The following is a 26,009-nucleotide window of genomic DNA, read 5'->3' on the forward strand; positions in this document are numbered from 1 at the left end:
GGCGGCCGGGCGTGGTGCTGGCCACCCACCTCGTGTGCCGTTCCGGCCTTCATAGATGCTCACTAATGGCACTTGCTCCTACAGTCTGTAAAGGCTATATGGGGGATCTTTGTATGTGTGACAAAGAATAACATACTTAGACACACACACGGCCATTTGAACCGGTATTGGGCCTCTCCTAGATTGACTCAGCCTCAAATTAGGACCTGGTGTGGTGTGTAAACATCACTTGGCATGGTCCTGGCCACCCACCCCCTGGTGTGCCGTGCTGGCCTTCATAAGTGCGTGCTAATTACACTTACCTCAAATATCTGTTCAGGCTATACGGCGGATCATTGTCTTTGTGTATATATATGGAAAGTGGGAGTATAGTGGTTATTGCATTGTGCTATGAACTCAGTGACCCAAGTTTGATTCCCGCTCACAGACAAATGAGTACTTAATATGCGGTGTAAAAATTAGCACTCGGGAGACAAAGTTGGCCAGGCATGGCACTGATTACCACCCTCTGTTGTGCCATGTAGGCCTTCATAGGTGCTCACCAACAACAACAGCCTGTGGAGGCAACACAGGGGATCTTTGTTTTCGCGTGTGATGTCAGTTTGAATGTATGAGTGTGCCAAGCACACACATAAGCGGGTGTTAGGTTTCCCATCTGCCAGAACAGGAAAGCCGGAAAAAATATATGCAAATGCTTTGGTAATTAGCTGTACGAAGCACCGTGCATGTGGACGGCTGATAGCACTGAGTTTTTAAAGACTTCAAAGGAGCCAGTCAGCAGCATGTGGGCCCACGATTCAAGTGGGTAAAAGGTCCTGTATAGGATGAGACAAAGATTCCATATCATGAGACCATGATTTTGACTGTATGTGGTTGATGAGACGAGGGTTGTAATTGAGATGATGGTTGTGTTTCGGATGGGTTGAGATTTTATAAATGGAGCATTCTGTGTTGGATTAGATGAGATACGTTTCGAGAGGAAATGTTTTAAATGTCGCTGATGCTGCTTGCTGTTCATGCATTTACTGCTCCACATCACTCCCTTCCTTAGATCGCTACATGGTTACCTAATTAAATTTAGGATTTATCTTAATGCTTTTCAGATCCTGCAGGGTATTGCTCCAGTACCTCTCCACCCTAATCTCAATCTATTGCCCCCACTCAAAATCATGGTCTCCTATTTAAATCTGCATTCATACTCTGCACAGTGCGAGGCTACTGCTGATCTTTTGCGCCCATAGTCTGTAGCTCCATCTGTACCACTGTTTCCTTCCCCCCCTCGTTAAGGCCAAGATCCAACCTTCCTCTTCTCCTCTGTCTTTTACTTCTCACATCATAGATTCTATTCCTTTATCCCCATTTTACCATAATCCTTAACTGAGTCCACACCTTCCTCTTTGTACAGAGATTAGAGATACCGCTGCAGTTAGACACAATATAAATCCACATGTATTGTATTGTTGTGACTTGCTGCTGTGTGAGTTATGGGCTGATTATCAATGTGGACTGTTCCTGCAGGAATGGGATTTGTTCACAGGCCTTGTGGTCACAGACCCTGGGCACAAGCCGGTGAGACTCCCTCCACCCTGCACCTACACACGTAATGACATCATCACGACCCTTTCATAGATTTGGTGTGTTTTCTCAAGGGTAAGTGCCTACGACTTCAATGATCTTTATCAGAGGTAATTGCCCCCCCCCCCCACCATTACAGACATAACTAATGCATGAATGCTTTCAACCTTAGTTGGAAAACATAAAAAAACGTGTTGGATAATAACAAATAATTATTTATATCACCCAGTACCTTTCATCTTAAGATAACAAAGCGCTGGACAAATGAAAGTTGTAACACACCATCAGGGAAACCGAGGTTTAAAAGAAAACAGTTCTCCACATAATATATGCTCCGTCTTACACGAATACTCGCACACACTGGCCCTTTCAAATATACACATTCATTCTTACAAACGCTCCTTAATATTCACATACACCCGACACACGCTCGCACACATGAATTCACACATTCACCACACGCTCTCATGCTCATGCATGCACTTGTACCATCACCATATATTAATAACCCAGTCACATGCACATGCTGCCAACGGAGATGAGCTCACTCGCACATGCATATCTCTCTCTGGAAAGGGTGATGAAGCCTAATGAACTCATGCAACTGTCAAAGCAACCCAGGGCCCAAAGGTCAATAATGTTGCGATTGCCTTTTATGCCACTCGTGTTATGTCCTATGCAGTTTAGGGTCCCTGTGGGTTAGGTCCTCGTATACCTATATATCCATGTTCACGTATGCAAAAAAATGCATACACACATGTGCCCGTAAAAATATATACAGATCCTTTGCTGACGCAGCCACAGGCTGTCACGTACGCACACGCAAATTACCTGTGTATGTACTGCATACTGCATAGTTTAAAGTGGTGGTTATCTTTATAACAGACACACATTGGCATGCAAGTGATTTTAGAAACTACCCTGCAACTCTCCGTTGTCAACTCAGCCTTAAATAAATGTGGTACAGTATGTAAACATCAACATTGGAGGACAAGTGGCAGAATAGCTTCTGTGGTGCTGGCCACAACACTTCCTCCTGTACTGTGCTTTGGGTTGCCACCTGTCCAGGTTTCTCCCTGACAGTCTGGGAATTGGCAACTGTGTTCTGGTGGCAGGAATTGATTTGCACTGAGATTTGGCGGTATTGTGTTGAACATTAAAGTACATCCCGCGGTTTCAATAGACTGATTTAAAAATATGACCAGGTTTGACTTGTGGAAAATTTGGTGACCCCAACTATGCTCGCTTGCTTAGGTCTTCATGAACAGTACATTCCCCAACAGTTGGAGATATGTCTCTGCTTTCATTTTTCTTGTACAGAGATATATACATTCAGTCAGAGATTATACATATATATGTATCCCAGTCGCCTTCATCCACACATGATACGAAACTAGAAAAAACTGTTTTGTTGGTCATCTGGCTGGTGCGTGGGCGGGAAAAGAAAAGTCAGGGGTGGAAAAAACCTAATCCTTTCAGATCCGAATTTGAGGTTTAAGGTTCAAACCTTAATAAACCCCATGATTTTATTCGCAATACTCTCAGATCCAGTACGAGTCCTACTCTGATGAGTTCATGTCGTCGCCCTTGGACATATTACTGGATTCGGCGAACACCGCATAGTTGCTCTTGAGGCAGACCAACTTCTCCACCGAACCGAGTGCCAAGCTGTTCCTGAGCTTGCTGTGTATGAAGCCCATAGTTGTGAAGTTGTGCTCCGAGGCTGCAGAGGATGTCGCCATCGTGAACAGCTTGACGCCGATCTTCTGAAGATCGGGCCAGGCCATGCCGTCAGACTGCCAATACTGCAAAGGTGTCTCATGTCCCTTGAGCAGCATAATGAATCTAAACCCGCCGGCATCCTTCTCCTGCTGCGTCGAAATGACATACTCGGTGAGCTGCATAAAGAGCACCTCTCGTCATCAACCGCCGTCTCATCGTTGATCGGTGTCTCCAGTAAGATGTTCTCCAGCTCTTTTGGATTAGCCGGCCTCAAGCCCTCTCCAATGAATCGAGGATCTAACAGATACGCCAGTCCATGGGCTTTTCCGTACATGAACTGACAGCGACTTGCTACCAACTTGATCAGGTAGTTGATCTCTTCAGTGTTCACATGACCGTGCAGCTTGGCAAACTCAGCAGGGAGGGTGTAAAAATCCGGCAAGACTTCAGAGACTGATACGGAATCGGATTGATATTTAACAATCAATGCGTCGATGGGCGTGAGAATGGCAAGGGACTTTTGCAACAGAGAGACGAAGTCGTCGCTCGTAATGATGGTCTTGATTGGCATGCGCTCGGATTTCTGAGCTACCGTCCCCTTGATGAAGTCGCGAGCTGTGACAATGGAATGCAGAATCCTATCCGACGACAACAGCGTCTCGCAACAGCTTTTGATCGTTCCCCAATGTGTAGGAGCCGGCCGGACCAACGCTCAAACACCAGCGATCTTCTGTTCAGCCTGCAGCTGTGCCTTGAGAATGTGACTGTTGTGAAACAATGTGACCGTGTCCTTGCACCCCACAATCAACTCAAGCAAGTACTCGAATAGATAGTCGATCGGGTATGTATGTTCTGATTGGCCGGCTTTCCTCATCTTCGTGGCAGAGAATATGTCCTTGACAAGGAAATGCAGACCATGCAACGTACAGCCTTTGAAATAGGAGGATGGGTGAGTCTTCGAGAGCTGTTCCCACGCATTCCTGTTGGTGGATGTGTTGTCGGTGACCGTGCCAGCGAATGTAGTTTTCGGATAGGACGCCATCACACATTCAAGATCCGAGGCGATCCAGTCAGCGTTGTGGCCCTGCTGTCCAGTGGACACCGACTCGAGAAACAACATTGTGGACGGCGATGTGACCATGTAGTTCACAATCGGATCATTCTTGATGTTTGACCACACATCAGATGTCAGGCAAATAGTCTTATTGTCCAGGACGGTGTCAAACTTCTTCATGTCGATGTACGCCTTGTCAAGCAATGGTCTGGCCAGCCTCTTCCTATTCGGCAGCACTGCATCTGGGCGAAGGGCCTTCACAATAATCACCAGGTTCTCCTCCACGACCCGCTGGAACGACGTGCCCGAGACAAAGTAATGCATTGCTATGGCCTGCTCGAACTTCTCCTTCGTTCGCTTATCGAGCTTGGGTATTAGGTGATCTTTGATTGATCCTTGCTTCATCGACGAAGCATTCGATGTAGATGGAGTTGAGCTGCCGCTTGCCTTCGATGGCTTCACCCGCTTCTTGTTCGACGCATACCACTCGAGACAATCATCTATCTCGGTGCAATTCATTGCCCTCCGAAAAGCGGCGCATGCATTCAGGTGCCTCATTGCCCGCTCACTCTTCTTGTGATGGTTGAATCTGGTGCGACAATGTTTGCAGACGGCACTCTTCAACTTGTACAGTTCCGGATCATCGGTGAAGTAGTGTCAAAACTGGCCCATTGAGCGTCCTCTGGCCTTCCCTGCGTTCGCCGACGCCTCGTCGGCCACTCCATCCTTCTCCGCGTCAGCCACTCCATTCTTCTCCATCACAATTACGACATCACTATCACATTCTTCGGAATCAAGTAAATCCTTATGCAGGTCCTGATCCATGATCCTGCTTGCGGTGGAAATTGGGTTCGTTTGATGACACTAGTAACTCAGGTAATGCCAAGATTTCTGATTTCCGGGCTCCGGCCTTCCACAGTCTGTGACTTCATTCAGACTTCCTGCAAAAAACAAAAGGGCGTCTTTTAATAATAAACCTCAAAACCTCACCCTAACTGGCCCTTCGGGATATTGAGGTTTTTTTTATCTAAACCTTATCAAACCTAATTGTTTTAAACCTCGCCTTGGCACCCATGGGAAAAGTGTGTGCTGGTGACATCACCGCGGACATCTGCATAATGACATCACCCGGCCGTGTATCCCATGCAAATATGCGGGCAGTGCTAGTTATCTACAATTATAAGGTTCATACCAAATCTAAGATCCTCACTTCTTGTGGTGACATGTGGAAATTAAAATATCCATCACACAGTTTTTTGCAGAATTGCAATTTAAACATTCCCGTTTTAAACAAAAGCAAAACAGGAGAAGAGGGGTCGTGTGACAGTTCTGTATACAGACGGTGTACGGGAAGTGAATCGCATGATGCACATGGAGCAGAACGCCAATGTGCACAAGATACCTCCACAAGCATTGTATGAAAACTAGATAACTAGGTCATACCAGACCAGGGCTGGAACAATCAATTTAATAAATTTATTATAACTATAATAGCTCTTATTTTTATGTTCGACAGTATGTATAATTGATAAGTCGGAAGCCATTTTAAAAGGGCATACGTGAAACATATCTGGACGAAAATATTTAATATAAAAATAATTTCCAAATAACTAGCTTTACGACCTAGGGTTAATTTCATATTCCCTTATATTTCACTGAAAAGCCTGAAAAAATGTATGCTTGCAAGAAAGAAAAAAGCCAAAACAAATAAATTTGACTAAATCGGATGTTTTTCACTCAAGGAAATTCAACCTTAACCCACTTATACGTAATGTTGATTTAGGCAACTCGGGAAGGGAATGACGTGGCGAGCTGAAAATAGTCCCGTTCCCTTAAAATTCCAGACGGCATAAGCTGTGCAAATTTCATGATGTCAGAGCTCAGCGTTGAAGAGTTTTTGCTGCTTCACACCAACAGATGTATTTTCTGCTTTATATTTAAGAGCGAGCTGAAAATAGTCACGTTGACTTAGAAAATCGAGACAGCAATGCCGCGCATTTCTGCGGGATACACGGCCTACGCGGAGGGTTGCCACATGCATCACAGATGTGATGTCACCGCTCACTTTCCATTATTGCGCCCCCCTCCCCCCACCCAAAATACAAAAGTCTATTTTTATACGTTTTCCATTGTGTACAGTCTGGAAGCTACCCACATGCCAAATTTAAAGTTTGTTGCATGTCGGGAAGTATGCTAAACATTTCGAACAGACACACATTCACAAATTTCCCTTTTATATATCCATAATAACTTGTTGTAAATGGTGGTTACCCATCCCAGCACTATCCAGGCTTCCATAATCTGACAATCAAATGTATGGGCAATACAATAATAGGTATGTATAGACTAGCCTTTTGCCCGTCCAAGGATGGGTGTAATAATTGCAGTAAATCTGAAACTTGCAAGCGAAAAGCAGACAGCGACGTGATCTTCATTGCATCCATTCGTGTGCAATTTGTAAGGGTACAGTGACACAGACCTATTTAATTTCAAGGTTATAATCCCTTGTTCATCACGACGTCCTTTTTACTTCTATGTCTCAACAGCGTGACGGAGATCGCGTGACGTGCGGGTTCTGCCTTTGTAGTGAGAGTTGTGAGTTGACGCCGAGGAGGGGGGAGGAGGCGCCTCGGCCCCCCACGTGTGGAGTGACGTCAGCCGCTAATTATTATGAATGGGGGGGTGTCCATTTGGAGGATGTCACCTACTCATGATTATTAATTAGGGAGGCTGTTCGATGTGGAGTGACATCACCTGCTCATGATTATTAATGAGGGGCGGGTCCATATGGAGGACGTAACCTGTTCATGATTATTAATGAGGGGGGCTGGTTGACGTGGAATGACGTCACGCGCATTACACACTGACATTCTTGGGTAACTATAGTAACTATAGTAGTAAATACCCTACACTGGTGTGTGTGCCTACACTCTCACAGGACTCTCATTCAGGTCGCGGGGTTTTGCCGAGTTGGGTGGAGCCTGAGCATGCTGGAGCCTTCGCACTCCTGAAGGTGATGCATTCACGTTCATCCCTTTCACTGCAGAATCACTGAGTTTATCACTTTCCCATGGTGGGTGTGCACTGTATGCAAATACAAGGCAAGTGATATCATACCCCTTGCTATTATGAGCGGCTCTGAGCCAGTGGTGGAAATTCTACATTCCTATGATAGATACCTATCTTTCAAGTCATCGTTGAGTTAACACTCCCACATATCCAATCCATACTTATAGTTATATTTCAATGCACATTACATGTAATGTACACTTATATATGTACATGTAATATGCATAATATTGACATCCCATACATAGTGCTTATTATATTGGTATGCCATAGTTCTTATGTCCCTTTGAAATTCAAATCTCATAATGTGTCTTTCTTCATTTGAAACATACGGAGTCGTTGCATATATACACTTGTATGTGTGTACTGTATAGTGCTGTGGTTGTGTGACACGTGGTGGATGCATGCCCAGGCCACATGTCCAGGCCTCGTCTCCACTCTCCACCTTGACAACGCTGACCTCTGGGCTCCGTTCTCACGCAGCACGGCCTCTGAGAGTGCACTGCCACCCGCCCTGCAGAACAAGATTTCCGCCTTCCAGCAGGTGCACACCAAGACAAAGATTCCCCGTATAACCACAAGAGGCTTTTGGTGCAAGCGTTGTTAGCGATCACCTATAAAGAGCCAGTACAACACACGAGGGGATGGGTGTCCAGCTTCACGGCCATCCACGGTTGTCTCTCAAGTGGTGACTTTTACAAACTGGACCGGGTACTTATTTGAGATTGAGTCAACCTAGGGCAGGGGTCGGCAACCAAAATAACAAGAAGAGCCATTTCTTTCCAATTCGGTACAAAATTCAGTATTTCAAGAGCCGCAATGCATCTATGTACATACGTGCATATCGTCAAGAAGCAGCCCGTAAAGAGCCGCATGCGGCTCCGGAGCCGTAGGTTGCCGACCCCTGACCTAGGGGGAGGCCTCGGACCGGTTCAGATAATTGTCACTGGTGTTGGCCGTGAGTGGGAATCGAACTCGGGTCACCGGGTTTGTAGCGCAGCATGCTAACTGCTGCACCACCACTCCCCATAAGGGAAAGTGCACATACACTATCACACACACCCCAATGTATTAGCACATCTACTCACTAAATGATCTCAGCCAGACACGCTCACACACACCGATGTGTATATACATATTAACACTACATGCCAAAATATATGCACACACACATACACAGCAAACCCTTATCGTGGGTTTAGCTATCAGTTTCGCGCTATATTCATTGAGGTACAGTTCACCGATTGCGCCACTGTGGTTCAACCATTTGCGGTTGACCGCAAGATTCCTGCATGCCTCATAACTGTACTGCTCGCGATGATGCTGCTGCGGAAGAACACACATGCACCATCCTGTCTCCCAAGCGGCTCATCGTGGGTCCCAGGTTACGTGGTGTTTGCAGCCTCCAGTGAGGTGTACAATACTGTATACAGACAAGTCTACAGTATTGTACACTACATTGTTTCATTCTATACATTTACCATACAAGTAATATTCAACACTAGAAAATATTAATCAATTTATATTAAAAATACTTGCTGTTTAATGTTTGGGTTGTTGTAGGGTAACATAAAACAAGACGGGGTGTTGTATGAAGAACTGTGAACCAAACCCTAGTTTTCATATTTGCCTTTTGGTTTGTGGATCTTGGATTTTCCAATTGCATCTATTTTCAAGAACGTAACCCCTGCAATGGGCAAGGGTTTGCTGTGCACAGTGGATCACTCCATTTTTAGTGTACACTAATAGATACCTCACTAAAATACAAGGAATCAATTATTATATTTCAAATAATTTATTTACGCTTTTCAACAATTATCTCCTAATACATTTCATCTCCCGTACCTGCTGCAATATCCTTATAGCATCCAATACTGTGTAGCTGAGGTCATTGATATCTTGCGGTTTTATCGCATACACACACACACGGTCTTTGATGTAACCCCACGAGAAAACATCCAGCGAGGTTATGTCAGGTGAATGCTGGGGGCCACACAATCGTTCCACCTTGGCCAAATCCAGCTTACAAATGTTTCTTGAATACAATCACATACTGTAAATGGATCACCCAAAATATACACTCACAAAGACAAAGATCCCCCATATAGCTTTAAGAGACTGCTGTTAGGAAGTACTTATTAAGCCCAACATAGCACATGAAGGGGTGGTGTGGCCAGACCCATGCCTGGCCATCTTTCTCTCCCTAGCGCTGATAGGCCCAGGACTGGTTTTGGTTGATAAACGCAAGTTTATTGGTTTGTAATACGGTGCAATAACCACTGTCCCACCTATCACCTAAATACATGTGAAGTACCGGTGAAGACGCTTGACGCCGAGGTTGAGGCACACGTATATTTATTTCACAGTATGACAGTGGGCATATACACTCTCGAGGGGGTATCGGCCCCCTCACCCGTATAACTCGGGATACACCCCTAGCTAACTCTGTCCTAGCCCCGAATCCTCCACTAATGGGCTAGGGGAGGCTAACTGGCCCGACACTGGTAAGTCGGGCCCGGTACCCGGAGTTCCAGACCAGCTCTTACAAGAGCACCGGCTCTGGCTTTCGGGACCACGCCGCTGGCTCAATCCTGTCCGGCCCTGAAAAGGACATCGAACCAGGGGAGTCCAGGGCTCTATCTAAGACGTCTTCAATCTTCTTCCCTTAGCTTAAACATAACTGCCGAGCCCTTTGAAACATCCCCTTTTATACCCAACCCCTCCCTGAGGGGTGGGGCCCCGGGGGATCATAACGTTCGAACCAGCCCCCCCCAGGGTGTCTGGCTCGGACGTCGTAGAGAGCACTTGCTCGTGCACTTACGTAGCCCCGCCCACTGTGTTTGTTTTCCATAGGCTGCCATGCATAACGGGCCCTCTCTTTAACACCCCTACACATGTACACACAATTGTGTCCATGGAACCCAACAGACTTTTAGCATTCGAGCTGTTCAGGAGCATCTAATAAGGCAAGCACAGCTCACTGGGGGGTGCCAGAATAACACCCAAGCCACCTTTGTCTCCCTACTGCTGATTCTCACTACATTGCACAATATGTTTATTCTAAGTTAAGTCCTGGTACCTTGTTATTCTCCCTTTATATCTCACCTCTGGAAGCTGCAATTTCTTCATTTAACTGTCCCAATTCCTTCTTCAACAACATCTACATTTTATTTTCCTTCCCTCCTTTGCCCCTGACCTTGCCGACCACATGGTCACTGTCCAATCCTGGATGTCACGCCACTACCTCTCCATCAATCCTTCCAAAACTGAAATCATTTTTCTTCCCTTCCCCCCACTCCCCTCCACCCTGTCCTATGATCTCATTCCCTCCCTTCTACCTCACTCAAGCATTCTCTGCTCTCAACCTCGGTAGCATCTTCAACCCCTTTCTTTCCCTCTCCAACAACATCTCTGCCACTACCTTTCACTTATTTAATATTCATAACATTCGTCCCCTTATTCTCTGCTGCCAAACTCCTGATTCACTCCCTCATTTTCACTCACCTTGACTACTGCAACTCTTTTCTCGGGCTTGCTGCCTACGCCTTTGCTCCTCGCCTACAAGATAATAGAAAATGCCTCAGCCCAAATAATGTGTAACCTCCCCCACAATTCCCACACTTCTGTTCTCCTTTCCCAATTACACTGGCTTCCTGTCTACTATTGCTGTATGTTGACATGTCTCACTCTAGCCTTTAAATCCCTCCATGGTCTTGCCCTACCCAGTCTTGCTTTTCTCATCTCTTATGACCGTCCCATCCCACTCTCTATGCTCCAATACTGTCCATATCTCGGTGCCTCCCTCGCTCTGCTCCCAGTCATACTTTTTTCATTTTCCCTTCTTGCTCCCCTTCACTGGAGCAAGCTCCCACTGCAAATTAACAATCATCTTTATGAAACCATCTTCCGCGCCTCCCTTAAAACCCATCTCTTCTCCCTAGCCCATCATCCTGCTACTCCCTGCCCCCACCTCCTAACTAGGACCAGGCCTACCCAAATCCCTCCTTAACCACTTCCACCTGTCCTCCTAATCGTCACCATAACTACACCACTGTTAATAACCAAACTCTTTATCTCAACCACTATCATCTTACGTACAATTTTATAATTGCTGTTAAGCACCTTGAAATAAGGCGCTATATAAATCTATATAAGATACAATAAGAAATACCTAGGCATTTTGCATCATGGTGAATAATCACTCTTGTCACAAGGATCATAGCATCGTGTATATATATTCCACTGTATCATAACAGACACATATACTCACACTAAAAAATACTCACGATTGCAAAACCCACTTGGACACACAACTTTTCGTGTTTGTGCAATTAATTCACTTAAATAGTTAACTGATAGTAGTGGCAGTGTTGATTAGGTAATGTACTGCTGCTTAGGCAAAACATATTTAATAGTGGTGATGATGGTGGTGTTGATAGTGTTGACAGTTATGGTGTTCCTGGTGGTGGTGTTGATGATTTCAGGTTCTGCTGATTCAGGCATTGAGACCAGATCGCTTGGTCAGCGCCACCACACTCTTCGCCACCAGGGCTCTTGGTATGACATTGACACACATGAACACAGTATTCATAAATAAGTGCCCAAACATTCACCCTTATGAACACTTCAATACACATGCAGGAACACATACACACACAATCATTTGCACAGATATAACGTTCAGGCCACACATAAACGATGACATTCCCATTTGTGAACACTTCAGAAGACATAAATACACACATACACACATTCACACTTATGAACACTGAAATACACACACAGGAATGTGTGCACACATACCCTGACACATGCACAAATACATAAATTATACATATACGCATGTGAGCACATCTTTACTAGGGTTGGAACAATTCATCCCCCAGCATATTAATGTATTGTATTGATATTGGGCCATAATTTTAATCACAAATATTTTTTTTCAGAGAATGGAAGCACACCGAGTGACTGCAATAGTGGTGTGAATCCTTAACGTAACAAAATATACAGGTTGAAGGAAATACATTTTTACACTTGTATTTCGATGCATTATTACATGGTTAAAATTTTATGTTAATCCGTGAACAGATGCGTCATTTACCCATAAACAGTGCACGGTCAGACCAAAATACCTCAACATTCACGTTTATGCATTTTTTTCTGATCCATGTCTCAGAGAGGGAGGCCTTGCGTCCCATGTCGTCCCTCGTGTCTCTGTGTGTCCCAGGTGTGCGGGACGTGTCTCCGCTGTCTCTGGCCCGTATCTCGGAGCAGGAGGCCGTCTCATCAGAGCCGCTGCTCGTGCTGACGTCTCCGGGAGCTGACCCCTCCCATGAGCTGCGGGAGCTCGCGGCGTCCACACATGGGACGCAGGCTCTGCACGAGGTGATCTCACACTTTATGGCTCCGTGTGAAGGCAATTCAACTGCACCAGGCTCAGGAATTATGATGGCCCAGGTGCCAGGCTTTAAAGAGGTAACGGAAAATTATACATTTTGACATGGGGGCCCCGTTTCATTCCTTGCACCAGGGTCAATGCCAAGCATGCTATGCTGCTCGATAGGTTGTGCACCAGGCACATGAGCATGAAGTGAAAATGGTGTGGATGAAGATTATAATGATCATGGTGGTGGTGATATAGGTATTTCTGGTGGAGTATGGCTTTGTAGTTACAATGATGGTGGTTTTGGTGGTTGTGATGATTGTAGTGGCAATGTACCGCATAGTTGGCTATAGGGCAGGGTACTTAGGATGAAGTTTTGTGGTTATGCGGTCATGGTGTAGGTGGTGATGAAGCAGGGTACCGCAGATAAGTTTTTGTGATTGTGGTAATGGTCGTGGTAATAGTGGTTGAGGTGATTGTAGTTATTGCGATGGGAGTGATGGTGATTCTGATGGAGGTGGTGGCAAAGATGGGTCTCATTGATGGCGGAGGTAAATGCGATGGTGTCTGTGGCTCTGCCAGTGATGGTGGTGATAATGTAGGTGGCAATTCAGCAGAGTGCTGCGGATGTGGTAATGGTGGTTGAGGTTATGGTAAAGGTAGTGGTGGAGGTGATAGTAGCTCTGATGGTGATGGTGGAGGTGACAGCAACGGTGGCTGTGGCTCTGATGTTGATTAGAGTGGTGGTGGTGGTGATGTAGGTGGCAATGGGGCAGGGTGCTGCGGATGAGGCTGTGCGGCTGCTACGAGACTGTGCCCAGGCTGGGACGTGGCTCTGCCTGAAGAACCTGCATCTCGTCACAGCTTGGCTCCCCACTCTCGAGAAGGTGCGTCTTCCCTCTAGTCTTACCGCTCAGTGTTTGCACATGCGCGTGTTTCCTGCATCTGTTAAGCGTGTGTGTTTGTTATGTGTTAATTTGATTGTGTGCGCCTGTTTTGTCAAGCAAATGTCTCTGTTGACTTTAGGCAAGTCTTTTTGGGTGTTCCTATAGAGTACAGGTAAGTCCTCTCCAAATACGGACTAGCAGAGACATATACCAGCAGTGAGAATTAATACCTGTACTGTACTATACTGATGAGTCCAAATAAGAAAGAAACTGGGTCTACAGTTGTCTCTTTTCATTTAGCTCTTAAGCTCGTGGTCTAGATATGGCTGAGAGCATTCTACATACAATGTAATGATCACATGACAAGCACACAAGGCATGATGAGAGTTGTGCTTGTGTGTGCACATGCATATGTGAGGATGAACCGTGTACACACACGTCTGCCTGTATGTGCATAATGTATTTGCAAGTTTGTGCGTGCGAACACTCTCGTCCACAGGAGCTCAATTCCCTGTCTCCGCACGCCGACTTCCGCCTGTGGCTCACGTCCGAGCCCCACACAGGCTTCTCACCCGTGTTGCTTCAAGCGAGCCTCAAGATCGCCTATGAGGTGTGGCCATTCTCAGACACCACGTGACCCAAATCCTGGTCCACGGACTGGAAAATGATAGCTGTCTCCATGTACATACTGTGTGTTTGTGTGTGTCTTCCGGAAGCGGTAGTGCAGCACTTAGCGTGCCGCACTACGAACCCAGTGACCCGAGTTCAATTCCCACTTGCGGACAACACCAGTGACGATTATTTGAACCAGTTCTGGGCCTTCCCTAGGTCGACTCAGCCTCAAATGAGGACTGGTACGGTGTGTAAACATCGCCACTCGGGAGACAAAGGCAGCCGGGAATGGTGCTGGCCACCCACCCCCTCGTGTGCCATGCTGGCCTTTCATAGATGCTCGCTAACAGCACTTGCCCCTACAGTCTATTAAGGCTATACGGGGGATTTTTGTCTACCAGGGGTGGTTGCACAGTGATTGGTACAATGCAATAAAATCCAGGCTAGCTAAGGTAAATTATGGGACAAACATTTGACCAAACAATTGACAGGTTCATGTTATACGTATAGATTAATATTTTGCACATGTCTCTCTAATATGAACGGCATGTATACCTGTGTCTGCATATATGCGAAGTATGTATGTGTTAATGTGTTTTCAGGCACCCCCTGGGTTAAAGCGAAATCTGCAGCGTACGTACGAGAGCTGGACCGCAGAGCAAGTGTCGGGCAGCCGCGGCGACGGGGGTGGGCGGACACGTGCACATGCGCTCTTCTCCCTCGCCTGGTTCCACGCTGTGTGTCAGGAGAGGAGGAATTACATCCCGCAGGTGAGTGTCAGTGAGTGTGTAGCACAGTGGTCCACGCACTGCACCATGAAGCCAGCGACTGGAGTGTGATTCCAGGCCCTGGTTTACTTCGGTGGTGAGTGATAGTTGAACCAGTCCTGGGCCGCCCCGAAGTCGACTCAGTCTTAAGTGAGTATGTGGCACAATGTTTAAATATAAGCACTGAAGAGCACAGCGGCCGGGTGAATGGTGCTGACGACCACACTCCCTGGCGTGCTTTGCAGGCCATATTAGTTACTCACGAACAGTACTTGCCCCAACAGTCTGTGTAAGCTTTATGGGGAATCTTTGTGTTATATGTGTATATGAGTGGATATGATTGTGTGTGTGAATATCACTATGTTTGGATTTATGTAAATGTGTGTTCTAATATATGAATGAGTGTATGCATGTGCTTGTGTATAAATAACTGTGTCTATGTGTGTATAATATCAACCCCTGCTACCCTTGTTTGATTTCTGGCCAAGATGCATACTAACAGTAGCAATTGAATCTGTTCTTGGCATCCCCGAGACCAACTCGGCTTTATATGAGTGCCTGATGTAGTGGTGAGGTGAGCACTTACACTTGTGTGAAGATGGCAGTCAGGCTTGTGTGGCATTAGCCACACCACATCTCCTCATGTAAGATGCCAGCCTTAACAGGTACTCACGAACAGCACTTCTTCCCACAGTCTAGACAGTTGAATGGAATATTTGTGTTTTTATGATGAGTTTAGTTTGGGTTAGATCGTCGTGTAGGTATATTGTCAAATTTTAACTATAACCCTCCACCACCTGACATAGGCAATCAAATCAATTTGTCACATGGGCAAATATGTCAATTGACTTGGTTTATCAACAGAACCAGAACGCTGAAGAGCAAGAAATATTTGACCATTTTGTAAATGCTGTTTCACTAGAGAATACACCAAGTATAAAATAGATGCTTTAACGAAAACTCAGCTCTTGCTTGATTGTCTTTGTACTCAATGTACACGTGTTTACTATGTGAGTGCATCATTGTCGGTGTGTATGCTTGGGTGAGTGGTGTCATCGCTTAACACATTTGTTTTTACTTTAGGGATGGACGCAGTTTTATGAATTCTCCCTGTCGGATCTGCGTGCTGGATACGACATCATTGACCGCTTTTGTACAGGTACGGAGGAGATGTAATTATAAACAAAGACAAACCTACATACACCGAAACGTAAACGTATACATAAATTACACAAATATATAGTCATTTTTGGGGTTTTTGAACCTAAGTCTTTGAAGATTTGTAATTGTAAGTTTTGAAGGGTGCTGAATTGAAATGTTACATAATATATCAAAATTGAAAACCAAGATTTTTTTTATATATGGGCCCCCAATTGAAATATTATCATGACATTTTAGCTTCAATTAATGTGATTCTTGTTCTGTTCTTAAACTTCCCCTTATGAAAATTGTATCTGGTGGTTATTGAAGGGTCTAAAATTCGAATTATGTAAGATATTCAATAACTTTTTTCGGTACACTTTAAATGTGACCTAAAAATGTATAGAAAATTATAAAAACGCACTTCCAGGTATCGGTGAATACTGATACATGTGCATGCAATTTATTTTATATGTATGTATGTTGAAGTTCTTTCAAACCATACGTAGCTATCCGTTCTCGTCGGAGGTGCGGGGAAGGACAACAAACTAAACACAAAAAGCAGTTAAAAAGAAATGAGTTTTCAATCTAGATTTAAAAGTGCATAGCTCAAATTGCTTCCTAATATCGGGAGGAAAAACGTTCCTTACGGCCGCAGTGCATCTGAAAGCGTGCAATTAGGTGATCGAGAAGTGGTGACATTACGACAGCACTTGGGCCAGACTAGGTGCGCTTTGAGGCTACTTGAAGTGTAGAAGGTTCATTTGCAGGGAGGTTACTGGACAGACCATGGTGTTGTGGGTTAATTGACTGGCAAGTGTACCACCTACAACATGGGACTTTTCTTGCCAGCATCAAAGTATAAGAATAGGTTTTATCCTTTCTGGCAATAAAACAGGTGTTGAGATGTTTAAACACCAAACAGAACCTTTTTGCAAGGAATCATGTCTACTTAACCACACATACTTGTGCTGAACATGCATACAAAAACATGCTCTGGTAATATATGCATTGTCTTTGAAACTGATTGGTCTACACCAGAGACAGCCTTCTTTAGGGTCTAGCCTCAACCAGTGTTAGGGCGAAAGGCGAACAACATAAAGACAATGCACTATCAGGGCATTTATAGTTTAACACATAGGCTTTCGCGACCAATATCATCCAGAATCTAGGTTTTTTGGCTTAGATCTCGTAAATATAAATGTGTCGTTATACCCGCCACCATCCGACATAGCCAATTAGTAAGGTTTGTCACATGAACAGCACACCGGTGTGTTGGAGAGAAAATCCACAACATGTACAATCCGAGTACGACGTTTCGCCAGTAATTACAGCAGCCATGTGTGGAAATCCTTCTGTTTCATTCCTTAAATAGAGGAATATACGATGACGTCACTTGTGAGCCCTTCGCGTGCGAAGGGGGGGGGGGGGATTAATGAATGCATATAAATTACAATGGGTATCCAATACCGGTTTGGTTATTCAAATGGTAATCAACGTACATTATGCATGCACATTATGCATTTATAAACATGCTCTGATAACACTGTGTAACACATTTTTTTGTTTCTGGGTAGTAAGTGTTATTTCCTAATTGCTTATGCCTCAAAAGTACAGAAAATGGCTATTATTCCCCACAAACTTTCCTTTTGTGACCAGGACAGTTATATTTTGCAATTTACATATTTTTCAGAACATTCCAGATAGATTCAGTGATGGGTAAACTTGGAGTAACTTCTAGAACATTCTAGAACTTTCCAATAATATAAATAGTAGTATATATACAGGAGCCTTAAGCCCACCAGATCAGTTTAGTTCAAGCTGCCTAAGTGGATACATATCTGCATTTTTCTGAGATGGCATCAAAAGGCTGCAAGCATCCGGCAGATGCATTTTGCTAAGTCTGCGGCCAATTTATCAAGACAAGAGCGAAAAAGTACTCTGTGGAAGCATCTGCTAAGATGTGTGAGGCTTACAAGGCTTATTTCGGCATGCCTGTCGGGGATCAAGACAAACCCTGGGCACAATTGTTGCTCGGAATTTTGTTATAAAATTTGTTCCAATTTTTTAAATTGTAAAAGTTTTTACTTTTAAAATGTTTTACAATTTTCAATGTTATTGAAACAATATATCATATTTGAAAAATGTTGCGAGAATCTCTTACACATTAGTCATGGGTGAAATACATGTATATTTGTAGGATGGTACAGATGGGAAAAGGGAGCCATGAAGTTTGCTATCCCAAGAATTTGGCTGGAACCCACTGACCACTCAAGCAACTGCTACTTGTGCATGGTGGACCCTTCCAAACGTCGGCCTGGCAAGAATGCACCTGCTATCACGTATCCGGACTTTCCTTCATCCATCGCCCCGGTGCCACACTGCCATGAGCTCCCCGTACCAATCCTTCGGAGATAGAGCAGCCATCTTTAGAAGAGAGCAGCAAGTCAGAGAGCGAGGAAGACGTAAATCCAGATGACAATTTAAAAGGTGGAGCTGAGGAGAGAAACCCATACTACCCCAACCAAAATACCTCAACGACTTGATCAGAGATCTTGGTCTTACCAAGTCCAATGCCGAGCTTTTGACGTCTAGGCTGAAGCAGTGGAACTTGTTGGATGCAAGTGTGCAAGTCGCAGATCAGAGGAAGCGTAACCAACCTTTTTCCAGCTTCTTCACCCGTCAAGATGGGCTCTGCCTCTACCACAATGTGACCAGTCTGTTCGAGGCAATCGAAATCGCCTGTAACCAGAATGAGTGGCCCTTCTTCATTGACAGCTCATCCAAGAGCCTCAAAGCCGTGCTACTCCATAATGGTAACAAGTACCCATCTCTTCCCCTGGCTCACTCGGTGCACCTCAAAGAGGATTACAACAGCATCAAGACCTTGCTGGATGCCTTGAAGTATGATGAGTACGGCTGGGAGGTCATCAGAGACTTCAAAATGGTGGCATTCCTGATGGGTCTCCAAGGCGGTTTTACCAAGTTTCCCTGCTATCTTTGCCTTTGGGACAGCAGGGACACCAAGGCACACTACCACAGGCGGGCCTGGCCACAGCGGACAAAAGTCAAAGCCGGTGTCTTTGTCGGACCACAGATAAAGACGATCCTGGAGTGCAATGAATTCCCCAAGAAGCTCACTAGCAAGGATAAAGCGGCTTGGAACAGCTTTGTCGCAGTGATTCGGGGCTTCCTGGGCAATCACAAGGCCGAAAACTATGTGGAGCTGGTTGAGACTCTGGTGAAGAACTATGGCACAATGGGCTGTAGGATGTCCCTCAAAGTCCATATCCTTGATCAATTCAAGAAGAACATGGGAGTGTACTTGGAGGAGCAAGGCGAGCGCTTCCATATATAGGATATACTGGACTTTGAACGCCGCTACCAAGGAGAGTATAACGAGAACATGATGGGAGACTACATTTGGGGGCTGATTCGTGAAAGTGATTTACAGTGTAATCGTAAATCTAGAAAAACTACTCACTTCTAAATCTTTTGTAGTCATTTTTCAATTACTTTAGCATAAATACATGTCAATTTTTATTCGTATGTTGTTTTTTTACTTTATGTGAGCGAAAAGACACAAATTATTCTGTTTTCTCATTGAAAATAGATACATTTCTAAATATCACTGTCCTGGTCACAAAAGTAAAGTTTGTGGGGAATAATAGCCATTTTCTGTACCTTTTAGGCATAAGCAATTACGAAATAACACTTACTACCCAGGAACAAAAATTGTGTTACATAGATTTCTAGTTGGTGTTTGAACATCTTAACACCTGTTTTATTGCCAGAAAGGGTAAAACCTATTCTTGTGTGGTGTGCGGCGCACACACTCAGTCGGAGACGAGGTAGTTGCAGAAGGCACCGTCTCTCTCTCTATTTCTCAATCTCGTTCACACCACCAACTCCGGCCTTATTCTCACGACCACGCTGCCGTACAGCCCGGCCCAGACACGACCCTGTCCGCGTCGACCGAGACAGCCAACTACTGTTCGGCCGCGGAATGATCGGGCGAAGGCGGCGGTGACGACAGCGGCGACGAGACGAGTCTACTCCCCGAACCGGCAGCCTGTAGCTCTCGCTCTCCGCTGCTTATATTCTACTCGCGCGGCTTGGCTCCGTTTTAGCCGCGCCTCCCTTCTCGAACCCACCAAAGGGTTCCAGCGGCCTCCATATGAGGTCTACCGTGACCCTTGCCCTAGTGCAGTGGTTCTTAACCTTTTTGGAGGTGCCGAACCCCACCAGTTTCATATGCGCATTCACCGAACCCTTATTAATTGGAAAAATAAAATATGATATTTTCAAATTCAAAACATAGGTACATGTTTTACTGGTGCACAATAATGTGAGTCGGGTGTGTGTCTTAACCTCCGCCGAACCCCTGAGACTGACTCACCGAACCCCTGGGGTTCGATCGAACCCAGGTTAAGAACCACTGCCCGAGTGCCTCTGCCCTGCCGGCACACACACCGTGTATATGCTCAACAGCGCGTGCGCTCACTGTCCACCGTAGTTGCTGCTGCTGGACAGCAGTCGGTGCTGTGTTACTACACTGGTACCACCGATGCTTCCCACTGTGCTAACTTGCTACTCGATTTAACACATCGGCTTTCGCGACCAATATCCATAATAGAGGTTTTTGGGTTAGATCGTGTAAATATATAAATGTGTCGTTAAAACCCGCCACCACCCAACACAGCCAACTAGTAAGGGTTGTCACGTAAACGCAACATGCCAATTCGTCACTAGCTGTCCTATTTTTTTTATTTAATAGGACTCTCCATCTTTCATTTTCTTTTTCACTACATATTTCCCCTCTCTCACGCACACTTGCACTGTCTCTAACACAGAGACATGCCTATGAGGGTGGATAAGTGCATCTAACGCATACCCATCTCATCACACGCTTGTTATTATCGACAATCTGATATTAAAGTACGGGTGCTGAATGAAAAAGCTAAAACGGCACTGCAGAAGCGACAAATGCAGGGAGATGCAGGGCACACAGCCACACTACAAACATAGGCTGTACACACAGCAAAGCATTCAGAAGGCTGTACATACAGCAGTTCAGAGTTAGAGGCCTTACACATATAAAATGTAATAGCTGGCTGTTTGGCATGTAACGATTCCCTCACTTCGTGATTCATTACAAGAATAGTTTTTTCTACATTGTGGTCAATGTCATACCACTTTAGTGGCTGTAGAAGCTGCAAAAATTACATATAATCCATAATACAGGTGTTTTTTTGGGTTACATCACGTAAATATATAAATGTGTCATTAAACCTGCCACCACCCAACACAGCCAACTAGTAAGGGTTGTCACGTAAACAGAACATAGCAACTAGTACAGCACACCGGTGTATTGGAGAGCCAAGTCACAATATTTGGTGGCGGGGGGAGGGGGTATTACTTAGGCAACGTGAATTATGCATGTGCATTATGCGATTCCCTTTGAACTTGTCCTTCCTGTCTATTGTGTTTATTAAAATAGCCCTACCAACGGTATTCCCTATTGAAGTACGCTGCCCGATGTAGGCATGCTTTTAAATAATGTAAACTTGCTACTCAATGTTGTGAGCGTCGCTTCTCTGCCCTTCATTGTTGTTGGAGAGAGACTGCATCCAACAACCATTATTGTCCTTCACGAACTTCCACAGAGGCTAACCTTGATACTGCTGGTATTAGTCATTGGCAAGTCCAATCAGCTCCAATGCTTCCTTAGCACATAAGCCCATCTTTTCTTTACTCCATGCGTGTCCATTTAAACTCCTTTTGTTTACCAAATAAAAAGTGCTTAGGCATGTGGCGACTGGTCATATGGGCTACATGAACCAGCCAACGTAACCTCGCCTGTGCAGATGCTGTCGGATTGAGTTCCTCCAGCACACGTATGGGTTATTGAAGTAAATTATGAATCTGAAAATGTTAATGTATGTACCCAAAATGTTGTCCCAAAGGTTGTTTTATTTCCCTCGTAGAGCAGGGTCAGTGTAAAGTTAGAAACTGTTATAATTATCTTGCGGAGACTTCAAAGTATACGATATTATCAGGAGTAAACCAAGTTAATCGCGGTCCTTGGAGTGTGATGCTGAAGCTGAAAAGCAGGGAAAGTCACCACTGTTTATTAATATAAATACACACATAACACAACGTATACTCAGATGAAGTCACATGGGAAAAATACCCACCACATCTGAAACTTAAAAACAAACGAGGTCCTGATACTCAAATCAGCAGGATAATTGTGTTGTGTCGGCTGGAGCTGGGCGCGTAATAATTTAAGGCGTAATTGACACGACAGCATAATGACAGCAGTGCATGACAGCGTGTGAGCGCTGTAACAACGCACGCTTGATTACCCCCATATAACGGAGTCCACCACTCATGCACACTCCACCCACACACATTAATTTGGGGCCAATGGTGAAGCCAAATTTGAGACGCTCACTGCACGTGGCCAGGTGGTTGGAAAGCAGTGCTCATAATGGCCATGTCAGAGCACTAAGCTGGAAACCACAGACAACATTTGTTCAAGCCCTACGGCTTGGGTATCTCTCTTGAAAAACTTATAGTGGCCTTGTGAAAGTACTGAGCCAACAGCACTGAGCCAACACCACTGACATCCTCAGTTCAAGTACTGCGAATGAGTATCTCTCTTTTGCCAGGCTCATAACGGTATATTTAGGAATGGTACCTATATAAGGTGGAGGTAGCGGAGATAACGGTTGAGGAGGAGATGCTGTCGATGTTTCAGTGATAGATGTAAAAGTTGGAGGTAGTGACAGTAAAAGTTGAGGCGTAATTGTGGATGAAGCAGCTGTTTCTGTAGATTTACTCATATGACTCCAAGGTGGAGACATTGAGATGCAAATTTAATAGGAAGCAGGAGCTGATGTTGTAGATGTAATTTGTAAGTGTGGTAGATCTCGGAGGTAGAGGTAGCGGCAGTGGTTGAGTCGTCGGCAGTGGTGGTTGAGGTGTAGAAAGAGGATCTGTAGATGTAACTGTAGGTGTGATATGTCTAGAAGATGGTCATGCCTTCACATCATCATCATCATCCCAGGAGGGTGTCGCAGCTTTAATAACAGTCATCTGGGGAGGCAGAGTCTCCCCCGTTGGTGCTCGTGCCACGGGGCAGGGGGATGCTTCATGTGCCACGAGCGCAGGATGCAGGGCGTAATTTGCACGTCAACGTGCCACACCGCCCAGCACGTGCCTGCGTGGCTGCTTGTGAGGGTGTCAGTGTGTTGGGCTGTCATGATATTTGGTTGCTTAAATGCATGGCTTGGCAGGCATTTATTTGAATTTGTTTAGTCATAGCTATCTGTTTATTTGAAACCGTGTGTGCATGTGTCTGTGAGTGTATTCACATACAGGTGTGTAAGTGGTGCAGGCTATGTGTATGTGGGCTGTGGTAATGTAGGTGGGGGTGTGTATGTAGCTAAGTTAGTGTGTGTGAGGGGCTGGTAACCCCTCCACCTGGCACTTCTTCTACGAAGGACCATGGTGGAAACACTTAAATAAGCTGCTTCAGGATACCCCAGGGGACAGGTGTTTATGATGCCTTCAGGCAAAACTCCATATGACAGAGCCAAACTGAACCCCCTGTCTAGTGGTTCCTCCAGGAACAGGAGACTACTGCGGTTGGCCACATGAAATGTTCTGACTCCGGTTGCGGAAGAGAGGCTACCACTTCTCTGTCGGGAGATCGACCTCTGTGGAATCCAGAAGGTTCGGTGGACCGGTTCTGGCCCCAGTCATCATGAGGGATGGACAGTTCTCTACTTGGGGCAAGAAACTGCCAAAAAACAGGGAGTGTCACATATTTTGAACAAAAGAATGAAGGTGGTGTTAGAGTGTGGGCGGTGAGGTGTGGGAAGCTGTAAGTCAGAGGCTGCTGTGAGCTCGCCTCCCCATTAACAAGAGTAGAGGAATTGTAGTGGTTGCTTACACCCCCCACTGAAAATGAATGAGTGGAAGGTTGATGACAAGGCTGATGATTCAGATGTCTTCTATAACTTCCTGTTCCAGGTGCTAGCTAAAGTGGTCCCTCGGGATAGAGTCATCTTGTTGGGTGATATTAATGCATGAGTGGATCATGACACAGACACCTGGATCTGAATGATTGGAAGGCATGGGCGAGATAAGCTCAATAATAATGGTAGGAGGCTGCTAGACTTCTGTGCAGCCCATAAGCTTATAATTACCAACACGCTGTTCTTGCATCGGTGCATCCACATAACATCATGGATGCAAGCCATGATGTTGATCATGTCATCTGTAAGATGCGCCTGCCATTATTCCACTCCGGTGGTAGGTGTCCATCTAGTAATCCATTTAAATCCTCAAGTGGGCTGGTCTCAGCAAGCCAACAATAGTTGCAATCAGGAATTTCAACATCACTTGCAGCTCGGGTTGGCATCGCCCCCCCTCCTCCAGATGCTGAGGGGAAGGGGATAAGATCCAGGACTATGGCTCATGCAGCCTTCCCTCAGAGGTTTAGAGAGCCATGTGGTGCTGCAAAGATGAGTGGTGGGCACGGGTTGCTGAAGAGATGGAATCTGCCTTAGTAGCCCAAAATCACAAATCACTCTAATTCCATCAAAAAGTAACTTCCAGCGCCTCACCTATCACCATCCTTAAGGGAAAGAACGGTGATCCAAGCTCTGACTCCGAGCAACTGGTCTGTAGGTTTGCAGAGCATTTTTATTAGGTCTCGGGGGAGGGGAATTCCTTCAGTCCAGACAACATCATGGGGCAAGGTGGGGACGTCCCTGCTGGGACTGCAGTGCCTCAAATATTGGCAGAAAAAGCCACTCCTTCTGAGTGGTTGGCTGAGGTGCCATCTGTGGAGGAAGTATAGAGAGACGATCCAGAGTCTGAGACCAGGAAATGCTCTGGGCAGAGATGATCTTGCAAGCAAAATGCTGAGGGAGGGGTGGCATTTGTGTGCAGACTGCCCTATATGACATCACAACTGTCTAGACCACAGGATTGGTTCCACAGCATTGGAAGGATACCCTGGTGGTCCCCCTCTTTAAGAAAGGGCAACCGTACAGATTGCAACAACTACAAGGGCATCTCTCTCCTCAGTGTGGCAGGAAAGGTCCTGGCAAGGATTATTCAACATTGCCTTGCCAAGCACGCTGAAAAGAAGCTTGCAGAGCCCGAATATTATTTCAGCCCAGGGAGGTCCTGCCTGGATGCCATATTGTCTGTCAGTCTGTGACAGTAGAGGTATATGGAATTCCTGCAAGACCTACATCCCTGCTTTATCTGGTAACTTATGAATATCTTTGAGCTTTAGATAAGCATCAGTATCAAATGCTATTTGAGCCTGTTCTGGGCCTACTCAAGTTAGCTCAGTCTTCAATGTGCATCTGCAGTGGTGTGTAGACACCGGCACTTGAGTCAAAGATTGCCGGGTGTGGTTTCAGAGTCACAACTTCACTTCATATCCTCTTCCAATCTTAATAGGCACTTCCTAACTCGTACAGTTTTTTAGGCTAATGGGAGATATATTGTAAATGAAGAATTTAATATTTAATGTATGCCTGAATATCTTAATGGAATTATACATGTATACTCATGAACAGCACTTGGCCCAACAGTCTAAAATTCAACATGGGATGTTTTAATGCCTGTGTAGTATATATATCTGAGATGCTTTTTGATCTGATCTCTTACCTCATTTCATTCACATTTCCCGTTTTGCACCTTATGTGGCACAAGCACCCTGGTTGAAATCGCCACCACTTGGTAGAGAATGGTAGACCATTTTATCGTGTCAT

The 26,009-nt window shown here is 45.3% G+C and overlaps 1 protein-coding gene across 4 annotated transcripts in view; it reads left to right on the forward strand.

Moving 5' to 3' along the window:
* Positions 1-26,009, forward strand: part of DYNC2H1 (dynein cytoplasmic 2 heavy chain 1) — a 182,025-nt gene that overhangs the window by 129,550 nt on the left and 26,466 nt on the right. For all 4 annotated transcript variants that reach the window (XM_061560348.1, XM_061560350.1, XM_061560351.1 and 1 more), the window contains exons 76-84: positions 1,519-1,569; positions 7,290-7,364; positions 7,833-7,964; positions 11,905-11,977; positions 12,648-12,805; positions 13,565-13,690; positions 14,190-14,300; positions 14,905-15,072; positions 16,153-16,228. In XM_061560348.1, the coding sequence (XP_061416332.1) occupies positions 1,519-1,569; positions 7,290-7,364; positions 7,833-7,964; positions 11,905-11,977; positions 12,648-12,805; positions 13,565-13,690; positions 14,190-14,300; positions 14,905-15,072; positions 16,153-16,228 (970 nt within the window). The remainder of the gene's footprint in view (positions 1-1,518; positions 1,570-7,289; positions 7,365-7,832; positions 7,965-11,904; positions 11,978-12,647; positions 12,806-13,564; positions 13,691-14,189; positions 14,301-14,904; positions 15,073-16,152; positions 16,229-26,009) is intronic.

The sequence above is a fragment of the Lethenteron reissneri genome, chromosome 26, assembly GCF_015708825.2.
Source record: "Lethenteron reissneri isolate LAM-NWPU_2019-01 chromosome 26, ASM1570882v1, whole genome shotgun sequence".
NCBI lineage: Eukaryota > Metazoa > Chordata > Hyperoartia > Petromyzontiformes > Petromyzontidae > Lethenteron > Lethenteron reissneri.